This window comes from Triticum aestivum, chromosome 3B (assembly GCF_018294505.1).
Source record: "Triticum aestivum cultivar Chinese Spring chromosome 3B, IWGSC CS RefSeq v2.1, whole genome shotgun sequence".
Taxonomy (NCBI): domain Eukaryota; kingdom Viridiplantae; phylum Streptophyta; class Magnoliopsida; order Poales; family Poaceae; genus Triticum; species Triticum aestivum.
Window position 1 is genome coordinate 812,168,735 of NC_057801.1, and position 16,383 is coordinate 812,185,117.

General features: G+C 46.8%; 2 protein-coding genes across 2 annotated transcripts; both read left to right on the forward strand.

The window, feature by feature from the left end:
• Positions 1-259: 259 nt before the first annotated feature.
• Positions 260-2,108, forward strand: LOC123066784 (phospholipase A1-Igamma1, chloroplastic). The gene has a single exon (XM_044489794.1). It carries the CDS (start codon positions 303-305, stop codon positions 1,854-1,856), a length of 1,554 nt encoding a protein of 517 aa, XP_044345729.1. The 5' UTR covers positions 260-302; the 3' UTR covers positions 1,857-2,108.
• A 6,601-nt stretch (positions 2,109-8,709) lies between these two features.
• LOC123072593 (phospholipase A1-Igamma1, chloroplastic) lies at positions 8,710-10,713 on the forward strand. Its single transcript, XM_044496174.1, has one exon. The coding sequence runs from the start codon at positions 8,837-8,839 to the stop codon at positions 10,457-10,459; it is 1,623 nt and encodes a 540-aa protein (XP_044352109.1). The 5' UTR covers positions 8,710-8,836; the 3' UTR covers positions 10,460-10,713.
• The last annotated feature ends 5,670 nt before the right edge of the window (positions 10,714-16,383 follow it).

Here is a 16,383-nt window from a genome sequence, read left to right on the forward strand (position 1 = left end):
AACGGACGTTCGCTTGGAGTCGCGCGTTAGAGTTCGCCTTACGACTTGCACAATGCAAATGGTTCACAAAGCTAGCTAGGTGCACGCACCTTTCAAAAAAGAAAAAGAGAAAAAGAAAAGCTTGCTGCATGCATGTGCATCGGCGCATGGGGACACTCCTGAAAGATTAGCTGTCAGCCTGGCCAGTGTACCACACCGACAGCTGTGGTGTATATATACACCAGACCCAAGTGTTAAACCTCACGATTCAGAGCGCACAAGTACGTACGTGCATAGTACATCTCGCGAGCACAGTAACAATAATGGCCATGTCCTCCAACCTCGCCCGCTCCCTCCCGGACAGCCCTGCCGGGGACTTGCGTCCCGCGTCGCTGCTCTCGAAGATGGCGAGCCGTGGCCGACGCCCGTCTCAGCTAGTCACCTCCGCGGTGTCGACCGACGAAGCGCCAGCCAACATGTCGCCCGGCTCCGTGGTCGGAGACATGGAGCGCGGCACTCTCGCCGAGAAGACCGGCCGCTCCGACGGCCAGCTGACGTCGCGATGGCGGGAGCTCCACGGCAGCAACGATTGGCAGGGGCTGCTGGACCCCATCGACACGGTGCTCCGGGGAGAGCTCATCCGGTACGGGGAGTTCGCGCAGGCTTGCTACGACTCCTTCGACTACGACCGCTTCTCCCGCTACTCCGGTAGCTGCAAGTACCCGACGCGCACCTTCTTCCAGGACGTCGGTCTTGCCGGCGTCGGCTACGAGGTCACCCGGTACCTCTACGCCACATCTCACCCAAGCTACCCAAACTTCAGCATCTGGAAGCACAACCCGGGCGACGACAAGCTGTGGAGCGAGTCCGCCACTTTCATCGGCTTCGTCGCCGTGTCCACGGATGAGGAGACGGCGCGCATTGGACGTCGGGACATCGCCGTCGCCTGGCGCGGCACCGTGACCCGGCTGGAGTGGGTGGCCGACCTGACGGCGATGCTGAAGCCGCTCTCTGCCTGTGGTGTGCCGTGCCCCGACCCGAGCGTGAAGGTGGAGAGGGGGTTCGTCGACCTATACATCGGCAAGGACCCGACGTGCCGGTTCAGCAGCTACTCGGCGCGCGAGCAGGTGCTCGCCGAGGTGCGGAAGCTGGTGGAGCGATACGCTGGGAGGGGCGAGGAGGTTGGCGTGACGGTCACCGGCCACAGCCTCGGCAGCGCGCTGGCCATGCTCAGCGCCTTCGACATCGCCGAGAGTGGAGCGAACGTGTCTCCATCGGCCGGCGGCAAGAAAGCGCCGGTGTGCGTCTTCTCCTTCGCCGGACCGCGCGTGGGGAACACCAGGTTCAAGCAGCGCTTCGAGGGGGAGCTGGGCGTGAAGGCGCTGCGCATCCGCAACGTGCACGACATGGTGCCCAAGGTGCCCGGTTTTTTGTTCAACGAGGTGATATTCCCGGCGGTGCTGCTGCGGGTGGCGGATGCGCTAAGGGTGCCGAGCGTGTACACCCACGTCGGCGTCGAGCTCGTGCTGGACCATATTGTGTCGCCATTCCTCAAACCCACCGGAGACCTGGCTAGCTACCACAACCTAGAGGCGCACCTCCACCTGCTCGACGGCTACCGGGCACATGGCCAGCCGTTCGAGCTCGGTGGAAGGGACCCGGCGCTGGTCAACAAGGCCGCCGACTTTCTTAGAGACGAGCACATGGTGCCTCCCGGGTGGCGGCAGGAGGAGAACAAGGGCATGGTGAGGACGGAGGGCGGACGATGGGCATTGCTGCAGCTTCCGAGGGATGTTGAAGCTCACCCGGTCCCGGATGACATTGCCATCCACCTCGCTGCGCTCGGCCTCCTTGTGCAGGAGCAAGATGGTATATGATCGAGGACAAGATTCATATAGCAAGCCAAAGAGGAATCAAAATCGTTGCCATGGATTTTCAATGTTTTGAAATGTAACTGTTTTGTACTCCCTCCGTCCGGAAATACTTGTCATCAAAATGAATAAAAGGGGATGTATCTAAATGTATTTTAGTTCTACATACATCCTTTTTTGTTCATTTTGATGACAAGTATTTTCGGACAGAGGGAGTATGTTTATTGTCTTTTAGCTATTGCTGAAGTTTTAGTTTGACCTCGAGTTTGTATCAATGTTTTTGAACTCTTAAACATCTAATTTGTTTACATTTCTTCACATGTCCGTCTCATAGCTGTTATAGTTTGTATCAATGTTTTTGACCTCGAGTTTGTATCAATGTTACATGGCAGCGGTTTCATACACTAAAAACGAAATTCAAAAGCTAAATCATGTGTAGTACTAGGGATTCCATAAACACTATAAATGCATATTATTTAAAATATTCCAGGACAATCATAGATCTCGGTATTTCAAAAAATTGCATGTTTTAATGTCTATTTTCTTTATTTGAATTTCTCTCATAATTCAGTAACTTTATAAATAGAATACATGTTATTTTGGAAGTTTCCTGTTCTATCGCCTAATTTTCTGTTCCCGTTTTTTTCATTTTCAAGAGGCACGGCCGTGACTCTCGCAAAAGCAAAACCATGCCTCTCCCGGAAGCAAAACCGTGACTCTCGCAAAAGAAAAAAATGTGTTTTTTGCGCAAAAAGAATTTCGAAATTTTTTTTGGTCGAAAAGCTAGGGAAGACCGGTGGAAAACCAAAACATCGAAAACCCCCGAAACAAATCGTTTAAAAAGCCGAAAACACGTGCAAAAAAAAAACTAAATCCGGAGGGAGCGTCTAGAGCGCGACACGTGACGAATGGCTGAGAGCACTCCAAGTGACGCAGATCGTTGCGAGGCTCCCGAAGGAGTGCTTGTTAATTAGTTACTCCCCATTTTTTGTTGTATTAAAATACAGGGGGAAAAAGCTACATGGGCCACCTCCATGTGAGGGCGCCTCAGGCGTCCGTTTGCAAAGTACACAGTAATGGGCACCTAAAGCTCCAAATAGGAATTGAATTGGGCTTTTGTGTGGTTGTGGTTCAGTCCAATGCATTGTCTGATATCTTTCAATTGTAGTCCCTTCGTTCCTAGATATAAGTCTTTTTAGAGATTCCAATAAGGGACTAGATAGAAGCAAAACAAGTGTATCTATACTCTAAAATATGTTTATATACTCCCTCAAAAAAAATGTTTATATACATGTGTATGTAGTCCATAGTGGAATCTATAAAAAGAGTTATATTTAGGAACGGAGGGAGTAGGTTAAATCCCCTTCATAGCAATCCACCTCTTGGAAATAAAACATTCTCTTGCATTTTTTTTAGAAAAGGAGGATTCCCCCGGCCTCTGCATCTTCTGAGCGATGCATGCAGCCATTTTATTAATTATTCTTAGAAACCTTACGAAGCATTACATCAATAAGCCTGAAACCACCATCTCGACGACACCTGTCGCTATAACTATCCCCTTGATGCAGGGGTGCCGAATGTCCAAGCCTAATACCAAACAGACATCGCGCCAAAACCTAACATCTAATGCCGGATGCCCCATCCCAATCACATATCGGGAATGGGTCACACACCGGTCCGGCGCACTCACCGAAGCTACCGCCGCCGTCATCCACCTAACCATCTTCAAAGCAAGTACCAACACAAAGACCTTGCAGGGTCAGTTGTCGAAGCCACCATGGTGCCAGACAGCGCCACCGTCCTGCGCTCGTCCATCCAGCCGCATCTGTCATCGATATCCAGCTGCACCATGCCGCCAATACTCATCGTCATCGACGCGGTAGAAACAACGCCGCACCTCTTGGCAACCTCCAGACCGTTGCCGCTGCTGGAGCTACGCGGAGTCACCCACAACATCTCTCCGCCGAACAGCAGAACCTCCCAAGAAGGCGCCTCCATGGAGGGTACGACACGAAGGACGCCGCCACCGCCCAATCCAGACTGAATTTTGGATTTTCGTCCGGGAGGAGTTCAGAGGTGGATAGGAGAGACCTCGACATCGCCTCCACGGAGGGTAACAACGTCGAGAGACGCCGCCGATGCCGGATCGAGCAAGCCGATCAAAGTTTCCTCCGATCCCCATTCTATACCACCAAACCTCCGTCGACTCCGGATCCGGCAACGGACCACGAACCGAAACCTGCAGAGATGCGAGAGCCATAGGGCTCAACCCACCATGAAGGAGGATCGAGAAGTATCCATCGTAGATCTCCAGGTGCCGAATCCAGCGATCCAGCATAGTCAGCGACGACCACCACCACCCTGCGGCGGCCACCGGCGTTGAAGCCCAAGACCCATACGGATCCGATCTGAACCCGGCAGCGCCCGCGACCACCGATCCTGCCCAGCACGCATCCGTCACCACGCCGCGAGCAGGCCACCGCCGCCGCCGAGCAGCGCACAACGTCGCCAAGAAACCCGCCCGCCGCGCCGCCCGACCCCATGCTAGCCCGGCGCCCCATCCGATCTGGCTGCCCTGCGCCAGCTGCGATAGACAAGGGGAAGAGATGCCCTGCCGCCGCCCAGCCGGCCAAGCTTTGCCCGGTGGCGCTGCGAACGGCGGCGAGGATAGGTGGAGGCGGAGGAGGGCCGAGAGGAGGGCGGCGCGACGTATAGGTAACTTTTTCTCTTTTCTGTCAAGATGGAGAACATTCTCTTGCATATTCAAGAGTAGTTAGTTAAGAACGTATATATGGCACTCCAATATTGTTTTAACAATATAAGCACACCATCGTACAGTATATACGAGTGCATGGATGCATGCACGGCAGTATAAACACATACAGTCCCAATGCTTTAGCCGGGCATGACAGGTTTAGAAAGAGTATGCACAGCACACCAGAACGTATAGATAGCAAGTTCAGTGTCCAAACTATGAGCTGGGCCAACGCCTAAGGATCGCCGGAGCCGAGAGGCACCGGCGGCCTCCCCGGCAGATAAGAAGAAGATGCCCCCCAGTCCCCAGATGAAGAGGTGCTTCCGATATGTTGGCGGGCCCAGAGCCTAGCGATAGCTAATTCAAACGTCCACACCACACACGTACTATTCTTGCTCTTGGCAGGGTCCATCAGCACGATTCACGTGTGCGTCCGGCCAATTCCCATTTTTGGCAGCTTCCAAAGAAGCGCCATGGACCATGCATGGATTCATATGTTCTCGGACGGTAATACCCAATCACCATCAATCGAATACAAAACAAGATCCACATGCGCCTTAAAGCAATTCTTTATTTGAATCCGAGCCTCACAACAACAATAGTATGTACTTCATTTTCTTGCGTGCCTCGTAAAAGGAAAAAGGTGTACATTCTAATTGTTATATAAAATCTTTTCACATTATATGTTCGTGACACATTTTTAGCATATTTTCTTACTTAGTTTAAGACCCCAAAAAATGCCAAATGCCATCAAGTTATGGAGCTGACTGTGCATACAACTCGATTTACCATACCAAATAATTCAAACTTTCCCCTCCAAAAACTAATTCAAACTTTGTGTAGTTCAGTCAGTTTACTCAAATATTATGAATTGTAGCATTTTAGCGCAATATGCACAGCTGGCTCGACACCAAACTGCTTCTACACCATAGGGGATACATATGTAGGAAATGGAGACTGAGTTGTCCCTTTACTCAGCTTCACATCATCCCGTCGACACATTGGTCTGTCATATTAATTTGGCTAAAAAAAATCATCACATGGTCAAAACGGACGCAACTGGGGTAAAGGTAATCCCTCCTTCCATGTATATGCGATCCATCTCCGAAATCGACTTGTACACATGATATAAGGCCACATGTCCACATTCTCTTCCCACTCCCTTTCACGAGATAATTTAAAATTATTTTCCAATCGCCATGTGTGTAGATCATTCCTATCGGGAATTATGTAGTCGAAAACGCATTAGTGGGGCGATACAAGGACCTCGCGTAATGAAACTCCAACAAGATCAAAAAAAGACGAGGCATGATTTATCCAGGTCAGGCCCCAATGCGGATAATAACAACCCTAGATCATGCATTGCAATGATCTTATAGTTTGAAGATTGTTATAAGGTGTGTTTGTGGCTAAAATGACTAAACCCTAGATGGGCGAGGGCTTCCACGGTGTTTTTGGTTCAATAGTTTCTTGAACTTCTTGTGGTCTCCGAGTCCTTATATATGTGTCCTATCTGTTCTCCAATTGAAGACCAATGAGATCTAGTCTATAAGATCCTACCAAACGAAGGAGATGTGTCTTATATGGTTTTGAGCCTAGACCCTTGCCGTTCCTTTCTTTTCCACACTCGAATCCGTTTGATCCTTGCTTTTGCTCTTATTACAACACCTTTCCCTGGATGGTCTGGGGTATTCCCTTCTAGAAAGATCCTTCCTCACATAAAAGTATTTCGTCAGGTCTTGTAGGAATGTGGTAAATACGAATACATGTATATCCATCGCATCATGTACTAATAAAAAATGTTGTTCCATCAGTATATGTCTTCTTTTTGATAAGGTCATCATGACCAGCTTTATTAGTTCTCCATCCGTTCAAAAATAAATGTCGTGGTTTTAGTTCAAAACAGAGGGAGTATTTATATAATGGCTATGTCGTCCACCAAGAACCTTAAAAAATAACTGAGGGGCTCATCGACCCATTTAAATGAATTATGTTTAGACAAAAAAGATATAGGTATTCAATGTTCTACTTCATTCACTTCTCCCAAACAATGCATGAAATCTAACATTAGCAACTAATTTGGTTAACTCCATGTAATATGAAAACATCTTGTTTGCTTCATTCCAAATAGTTGTTGTCCATGCACACTCATATCTACCACTTCAATAGGTTCCGGTTCCACCTCGTTCCCTCTGAGAAGCTCATTCGAGCGACCAATGCCACTAGAGAGCGTCCCATAAAAAACATTGCCAGGAAACATTTCAAAAAAAATCATACTATAATAGAGATGTTTGACATGCTATAACAGAGACCATGCTAAGAAGAAATAATTGACAGGCTATAACAGAAAAATTGCCATACTATATTAGAGAAATTTGTCATGCGTTTTTAGATATTTGACATGCTGCAGCTGGGAGAATTGTGAGACTAAGAAGAGAGGGAACTTGCCAACATGCCAGCGAATCGCCATGCTGCAATAGTGTGAATTGGCATGCTAGACAGAGAAGTCAAACATATATGCTACTAGTAATTGGCATGTTACATCAAAGGGGAGTGCAATGTTACATACAGTTCATTCGCTTGGGATGGTGTCTGGGAGGAAAGCTTTTCGTCGTTCCCTGGGAGGCTGCATGGGAGCAAATGGCACGCCCAAGGGGATTTCCACATTTCACTGCTTTGGGATTCGCTCGAGAACAGATGCATCATATAGATTTCTCTCAAAAACCACTCGCGGGAAATGTTCGCTCAATATGATTACCGAATTCAAAATGTAACATTAAAGAGATACAAAGCATAAGAGTGTACACCTGGCCTCTGCATTATTAGGATGCATATAACGAACACCAACACACAAAAAGGAATGGAAAATGTCGTAGAATACCAAAGCAAATCCTAAGACGAAGATGGTGGATGGCTTATCTGTAGAATATGCCACCATCCGTGTGGAGACCCCTAACCACCTTCTCCAAGCACACACACTCTACCTAAATAAAGTCGTTATTTCTATCATTGTAGCCCATTCGTAAACCGGTAGATAACCTGTGTAGGAGACGAAATTTACCAAACAAAAAAGCAAGTCATTTCTACATAGCGAACCCGACTGTAATTAGGCAGACGATCTCACCTTACTTACTCTTGTTAGGTATACAATCAAGCTAGTGACCATACTTTTTGCTTCCTCACAAGTTGCACGTTAGTGATGCATACTTAGAGGCGAGTTTTGCTAGACATACATGCAATTACGGGTGGGTTTAGTTACGAGTAAAGCGACCATAATCCTACACGTCCATGCATCTTAGGCTGGTCATAGTGGGAGTAACTTAAAGAGTAACATAGATGCCACATAAGCAAAAATGATGGGGTGGCAAGTAGTTAATGAGGAGAGAGGCAAATAGAGTAACATAATATGTTACCATCACATAGCGCTTTCCAATGCAAAATGAGTCTACATAGTGATAAATAAAGACATCTATGTTACTACACATATGACACTATCCACTATGAAGGTAGTATAGTAACATATACATGTTACTACTCTAAGTTACTCCCCACTATGACCAGCCTTACGCTCATGTTAGAGAGCCCTTTGTAAAATTTCAACGCCCCACCCCCTCCTCTTCGTTCCAATCCCTATTTGACATCTCATCGCGTAATTAAACCCACCCCGTATTGCATGTACGTGTAGCATTACTCCTTAGAGGCCGATCAAGAGCATTAAAATTCCTCCATGTGTGGTTTCTATTAATAGAAATGGTAGAGGAACTCTCTTGTATATAAAAAAAATCTGGCTCTGTAAACTTTTTGGTGGAACTTAGTGAAATCACTGGGGATGTCAACCGGTCCCGTTTAATCCCACTAATAATCTAACAGTTCTAAATTTATTTATGTTGAAAAAAATGAATTATGGAGCTGGCTAAAACTCTACACGGGACTTGTGGATGCCGTTTATTTGCCATTTACATCCATAGTCAGCAGCTAGGCACGGCGGTCCATCCATGTGCGTGTGAACCCTAGCGACTTTGGAATATTAGAGCTGTCGCGAACGTGTTCCACGCTGCGCGGGCGTGTATACATACACACGCGACGCCGCGACCTAACGCTCAAACCTCATCGACCCATCCGTCCACCACCTACCCAAATAGTGGAGTAGTAGCTGCTCCAGCTCTAGTACGTACGTACTCAAGCTCACACACCGACGTACGCCCATCCATCAGCTAGCAGTTAACCAGCAATGTCCACCATGTCATGCTCCTCTAACCTATCGCTCAACGCCCGCGCCCTCCCCGGCAGCGCTGCCGCCAGCCGGAGTGTGCCCCCGGCCGGCCGTCTGACCCTCCCGCAGGGACCTTCCGCCGGCACCCGCGGGGCGCACGGCTGTCGGCCGCGCCGCCTGTCTCATGTCACGTCGGCGGTGTCGACCGACCAAGTGGAGCCCGTGAAGCAGGAGAAGGCAGAATCCTTCGTGGGAGACATGGAGCGCGGCACCCTGGCGGAGGAGTCCGGCCGCTCCGACGGCGAGCTGACGTCGCGGTGGCGGGAGATGCACGGCTGCAACGACTGGGACGGCCTGTTGGACCCCATCGACAGGACGCTCCGCGGGGAGCTCATCCGGTACGGCGAGTTCTCTCAGGCCTGCTACGACTCCTTCGACTACGACCGCTACTCCCGCTACGCCGGCACCTGCAAGTACGCCCAGGAGTCCTTCTTCAAGGACGTCGGCCTCGCCGGCGTTGGCTACGAGGTCGCCCGCTACCTCTACGCCACCTCCCACGCCCGCTTCCCCAGCTTCGGCGTCAAGAAGCACAACCCCAGCGACGACCGGATGTGGAGCGAGACCGGCACCTTCATCGGCTTCATCGCCGTGTCCACCGACGAGGAGACGGCCCGCATCGGCCGCCGGGACATCGCCGTCGCCTGGCGGGGCACCGTCACAAAGCTCGAGTGGATCGCCGACGTAACCGCGTTCCTCAAACCTGTCGGCCAGTTCGGGCTGCCGTGCCCTGATCCGAGCGTCAAGGTTGAGGAAGGGTTCGCCGAGCTCTACACTAGCAAGAACCCGGACTGCAAGTACTGCAAGTACTCGGCGCGGGAGCAGGTGCTCGCCGAGGTGCGGAAGCTGGTGGAGCGGTACACCGCGCAGGGCGAGGAGGTGAGCGTGACGGTCACCGGCCACAGCCTCGGCGCCGCGCTGGCCGTGCTCTGCGCCTACGACATCGCCGAGACACGCGTCAACGTGTCCACCACCGGCGCCAAGGCGCCCGTCTGCGTCTTCTCCTACTCCGGCCCGCGCGTCGGGAACCCCATGTTCAGGGAGCGCTTCGAGGGGGAGCTGGGCGTGAAGGCGCTGCGCATCCTCAACGTGCACGACTCGGTGCCCAAGGTGCCCGGCATCTTCACCGAGGCCGTCCTCCCCATGCCGTTGCTGCGCGTGGCCGGCGCGCTCGGCCTGCCCAGCGTCTACTCCCACATCGGCGTGGAGCTGGCGCTCGACCACAAGCTGTCGCCGTTCCTCAAGGACGTCTTCGACCTCGCGTGCTACCACAACCTCGAGGCGCACCTCCACCTTCTCGACGGCTACCAGGGCCGCGGCAAGGAGTTCAAGCTCGGGGGCAGGGATCCTGCGCTCGTCAACAAGGCCGCCGACTTCCTCATGGATGAGCACATGGTGCCCGACGGGTGGCGCCAGGAGTTGAACAAGGGCATGGTCAGGACCGAGGATGGGCGGTGGATGCTGCCGCATCGCCCGAGGAATGTTGAGGAACACCCCGAAGACACCGATCTCCACCTCGCTGAGCTCGGCCTCGCCGCCGCCGTCACCGCCAAGGCCACCGCTGCCGCTACCGCCAACGTCTGATCGTTCCATCATGGGCCGGACATGCACGTGTCCATTCATCGTCACTATATTGCATTGCAAGTATATATATAGTTGCCATGACTACACTAGTTAGTTACGAGCGATCGAGTTACCCTATCTTAGAGAATGGAGTAGCCTTAATGGAAATTATATATATGGATCACCAAATAATTGATCTTATGGTGTATTATTATTGTATGCCAATAAACAATAAGACAAAGAGCTGTGGTTAAAATGAGATATATTTTTTTGTACGGTGCTGTGTGAAATGTCCTTTTACTAGCTCCTTACCAAATTGAAGTGTCTATATACATTTTCCCCTAAAGTCAAATTTTGTAGACTTTGACAAGTTTTCAAAAGAAAAACAAGAACACAATGACGAATATGTACCAGATGAAAACATATTTCATGATGAATCTAATGGTATTGTAAATGTTGATATGTTTTTCTATAAGCGTTGTCGATGTTTACAAATGTTTGAATCTAGCAAAACTTGTATGCATTGTAGACTCAGCAACAACACATGCGAGGATGCTTATGGTGTGCCCGGTGCTCATCTTAGCATATTGTCCACCTGGAAATCATGTAAGTGCTGATGAGTGTGCATGTTATGTCACATTTCCCTAAACGGGTATGTGTATGTCACGTCATGAGCTCACGATTGCATCTAAATGACTAGAAGTGTCCACTATTGGGTTTTCCATCGAAGGTTAGCATGGGAGTTATAGTTTTCTAATCTAAGAACAACCAGTTGCGGTAATTTGACATAAGGCACCGTGAAGTTATGGTTTTGAGTAGTAATAAGCTCATCAGAAAAAAAAAGCATAAACTAGTTGTATGTTCTAGTTTCACCACAGGACATACTCCTAGAGTAGAGTTTACCAAGAGAAATCTTGTGGACCTGCCAAGATGGGATGCTACATGAGTAGTCACTTTGTGTCTCTCACTCAACAAGATGATATAGTTTTCTTTCTATGGTAGCCGGATGCATGTACTAGACAATAACAAACTTGTTCTCCATTGTCTATCCCTCTGAAACACATATGATGAGCAATGGTACCGACATTTAATTTAATTTTCCAAAACATGGGTTACAAGATATTTTCATCATGTTCGACGTTCTTGATTGAATTATTTGATATTTAGGCATGTGCTCTTCACATAAGCTATAAATAGACCAATCTGGCCTAAAAACGGGGACTTGCATTCATAAGATTGGTCCGTTGTCCTACTTTGCAATAGTTTGATTACCCACCTCGTTGAAGAAGACCAACACTATTCAACAATTAATGACAAATTAAGATGTAGCAGGCATATGGATTATTCCACTGATAGAATTGTTATCAAAACAGGGCAATCTACTATTTCCAAATCAGGGGAATAATTCAAGGAGAAAATACTCCCTCTATCCTATAATATAGACGTTTTTTACACTAGCTTTTAGTGTAAAAACGTCTTGTATTATGGGACAGAGGGAGTACAACGGTTGCCAAGGTCAATTGTAATCAGTTTCCTAATATTCTAAAATGCAAAAATAGTAACATATTTCATGACGAATCGATTGGTATTGTAAATGTTGATAAGTTTTTCTATAAGCTTTTTCGATGTTTACAAATGTTTGAATCTAGAAAAACTTGTATGCATCGTAATTTATCAAAGAGAGAGTAATTGTCTATCTAGCATTTGTGAGCATCTCATTTATAGTTCCTCCTGATCAAATTATGTTTAGTTTTGTACTTACAGAGCAACAACGCGAGGGTGCTAATGGTGGGCCCGGTGTCCATCTTAGCATAATCTCCCTGTGGCAATCATAACAGTTTAATAGCATGCAGACCAACAACCTACTAGCAAATTACTACAACGACGAGCACCAGGGAAAAGGCACAAGCCATCCTAAGACGCTGCAGCATGCCCTTGATCTTCATCATTTCATTACTTTTACTTCATGTTTTAACACTGTGATGCTTCCAAAGTTATTACCTCACAATTTTGCAATTATGGTACCTTTTGGCAGCCTGTTTTTATTTTATAAATCTCATCCACCTAAATTGCATGTCTCTAGCTTAGCCTAAAATGCAATGAGAGGTGTGCTATTGAGCAAATAATTAACTGCAATAAACAAACTATTAATGGTTTTGTTAAGGATGTGCACTAAGTATTACACATCAAAGTCATATGTCATTAGCTTACAAAAAGAAGTCATATGTCATTGATTTTATGCTTAGGTTTGTGCGGGTAATTTTATTTTTCTCTTTTTTTAATTTATGTTTGATTGAGTCACTTAGATATGCAATACTTATGTCACATCTAGAGGTGCTCTGAACAGACCCAATTATTAACTTGGTGCCTTGGTCCTTCCTCTTGGCTGATTGGATGCTGCCAGAGGGATATAACCAACCAGACCGCGTGTGTGTACCCGGCCTGACCTGTCACCGGCATGCACGTCCCGCTTGTACGCATCTACATGTACCGCCGGCGCCACGCGCCACGCGTTCCTCGTTGCTAGCATGCAATCTGAACATAGCACGTTACTGCGTCGTTGTTGCCAAAAATAATGCCATCGGCAAGCCAAGTCTGGGCATATCGCATATACATCGATGGATGGATGGACCGGTGGTGACAAGGTAGTGGTACCAGTACATGCATTAGTGGTTGTGCACTCTGAACATAGCCTGTGATAGAAAACAAACAAAACATTTCTATCTTTACCTCCGCACATGGTCATCATCACCGTGCCAGCGGTCCGGATGCTCGATGCTGCTGACTTTGGCTGCCGGAGCTGGGATCCTAAGGTAATTTGTCTCCGATGTGCTTTGGGGCCTTGAGAATCTATTCCAGGACAATCTGTGCAAGCAATGTACCCTAGCTTTTTACATCCGCTCGATGTAAATCTGGGAATATAATGATGGATTGTTGACATATCCACCAAACGGCCTTGTACAAGGGGCGAGAGCAGCGCATCGGCGGCTCGTTCTGGTGGCTGTAGTGATCGTTCGGTGGTCTTGAAATTTCGATGTAGTTTTAATTATATTTGAGGTATTTTGTACTTCCGGTAAACTTTCATAATAGATCTTGATCATTTTTGCAAAAATAAAATAAAAATCGGACTCCATAGTATCCCATCATTAAATACATGATTTTATTTAATCCTTAGATGTGGGATTGATGTAGGTCGCAGAATCCTTTTTTAATACTACGTTTGCAGGGTCTTAAACTCAAAACCTCTTGTCTCGGATATCATATTAAATGTATGCTCTGTAAGCTCAAACTGTTGGGAAAGATGGGCTATGCATTTATACGTCAGCGCTCCCCCTAACATGTGGCTCCCTTAGGCTTAAACGCGGACCGAAAGTGAGTTGCAATCTAATTACGCCAGCCCAGTCTTAAACTCAATATGGTATCCGAGCCAAGAGGTTTTGACATTCAAGACCCTGCCAACGCAGTATTAAAAAAAGATTTTGCGACCTACATAAATCCCACGTCTAAGGACTAAATAAGCCTAGACATGAGGAGGTGTTGAAATATATTGCTTGCCTCTCTCCATCAGTTCGGACTTTTGAATGAGTTGGCTGGAGCATAAATACAATATGATATCTAAGCTAGGAGGTCTTTAGTTCAACGCCCTGCCAACGCGGTATTATAAAAAGATTCCACGTCCTACACAAATCCCAAGTCTAAGGACACGTGAGGGGGGGTGTTGAAATATACTGCGTCGTTGTCTATCAGTTCTGACTTTTGAATGAATTGGTTGGAGTATGAAATCAATACTCCAAACAAAAGGATTCCTATAATTTGTACCACGTTGCCATTGAATCTGGTTTGACAACCCCTTTTGCTTTGACGAGATGTTCGAAACAAGACAAATATTGATTATGTTTTAAAAATAATTGTTTTTTTTCTGATTTCTTTAACTTGATTGAAACATTTATGAATCAATTATGAAATTCGGGATGGTATTTCATTAAATTTATTAAAACATGTCTTTCGTATTATGTTCTTATGTAAGTTCCTTGTTTGAAATAGAACCCATGAAGTCTCAAAAGCAAAAGGTTTAAACTACAATACTATATTCTACATTGATCTTGTTTCAAAGAGCTCTTCAAAAGGAAGGTAAATGGATCCAAAATAAGGCATTCAGATCAAAATATGAGTCACCCTTTTTATGTTCATATCAAAAAATAAAGACATTGATTTTTTGTTGGGACAGGAAGATGTGGAGTGCGGGTCAATTTTGATATGTAAGGAAATTTCGGAAACATGTCACAAACCCATTTTCTAGCCTCATCATGTCCCTCTGTTTCACGCCCAAGGGCTTAACTAGAAGTGGTGCACCCCGTGCATAAATTAGACCGGTGCATTGGGGACGCGAATGTTTGGTTCCTGAGTGTATCTACTCTATATGGGAAAAAAATAGTAATTCAACAAAAAGTCAAAAAATCTGAAAATATTTTTGAATAACTTGACCTTCCATTGTACTTGTGAGAGAAATTCCACAAAAAGAAAAATCCCCCTTTCACTTCTGTTCAAAAAAGACAACTTTTTAGCGAAAACAGTGTGAATAGTGACCTATAATAGCAAATAAAATGTCTTTTTTGCCCTGAAGTCAACTTTGGTTTTGTTCATGAAAATTTATATACTAGTGCAAAAGAAAGTCAAGTTTTTTCTTAAAGAAATTCTAAACAATTTTGAATTTTTGTTTAATTATTAAGAAAACTCCCCATATAGGTGTATATACAACCAGGTTCCGATGTGTATTTCCCGGGACGCGGGCATTTGGTTCCTGCAGAAAAATAACTTTAGTAATCAAACAAAAAGTCAAAAAAAATTAAAAATATTTTTAAAATAAACTTGACCTTCCATTGTACTTGTGAGAAAAGTTACATAAAAAGAAAATCCCCCTTTGACTTCTTTCAAACGAGATACAATCTCGTGAGGCCTGATTGGGTTGATCGGCGGCTGCTTGTTGGCCTGGCGCTGATACACTTGGTAAATTGTGAACATAGACGGGAAAACTATCAATTGCAAGTCAAGATGGACATCCATGTCAAATGATTCCAGGATGCATACAGAAAAAAAATTCGTAGATCAGAGATGGATCAAAACCATACAATATCAACATCTAGAGATTGGAGTATTACGTACCGACAGCATATAGTTGGTGGTGGGCATTATCACGGGTTAAGCTGGCCGCAAATTTCCGGTTGCGTCGCTGCCCACATGCGAGATGAGACCGCCACCGTACGTGTCACATGTGTTGATGTAGCATGTTGGTGTAGATGTGAGAAGGCACCGCCCACCTGCTCTTCGGCGCGCGTCAGGCGGTGCCGTGGTATGCCCGCCGCGTCATCTCAACGCGGTGCTCACGCCCTCCATTGACGCGTGCGCGTGGCCACTGCTTCCCGGCTGCATGGGTTGATGTAGTTAGTGAAAGCGTATATTAAAGAAGACACCGCGAGCGAGCTCCCCGGCGGAAGTCCCTCAACGTCGTCGTATGACAATGGAGCTGCAGTCGCCGGCGCGTCATTCGGGTGCCTTGGGTGCAAGTGCAGCAAGTGCTAGGTCCTCTCTTCTGCGGCTCCTATCCCTCCTCGGGTCTGTTAATTAGGAACAAAAGGAGAATCACTGGGGTCCGCAAGTAGTCGCCTTCTTCCCTAAGAAAAGCCTAGGGTTCATCTACCTCCCACTTCCCTTAGATGGCGGTCCGCCTTGTTACATTAAAAATGTGCATCGTTAGAATAACAGAAGCATCAATAGTACATTAACAATCTTGAGGCCTGATTAGGAATCCGATTCATGTTTATCTTTTCACATAAGCAAATAGGTTTTCGTCGAAAGTTCATATTCAAGAACCGTTGCAATTGTAGCATGGAAACATAAACTTAATTATGAACATAAAAATAGGACGATAGTAACTTTATTATTAT

Coding starts and splice junctions, on each gene's coding strand:
- LOC123066784 (XM_044489794.1), top strand. CDS start 303: ATGGCCATGTCCTCCAACCTCGCCCGCTCCCTCCCGGACAGCCCTGCC.
- LOC123072593 (XM_044496174.1), top strand. CDS start 8,837: ATGTCCACCATGTCATGCTCCTCTAACCTATCGCTCAACGCCCGCGCC.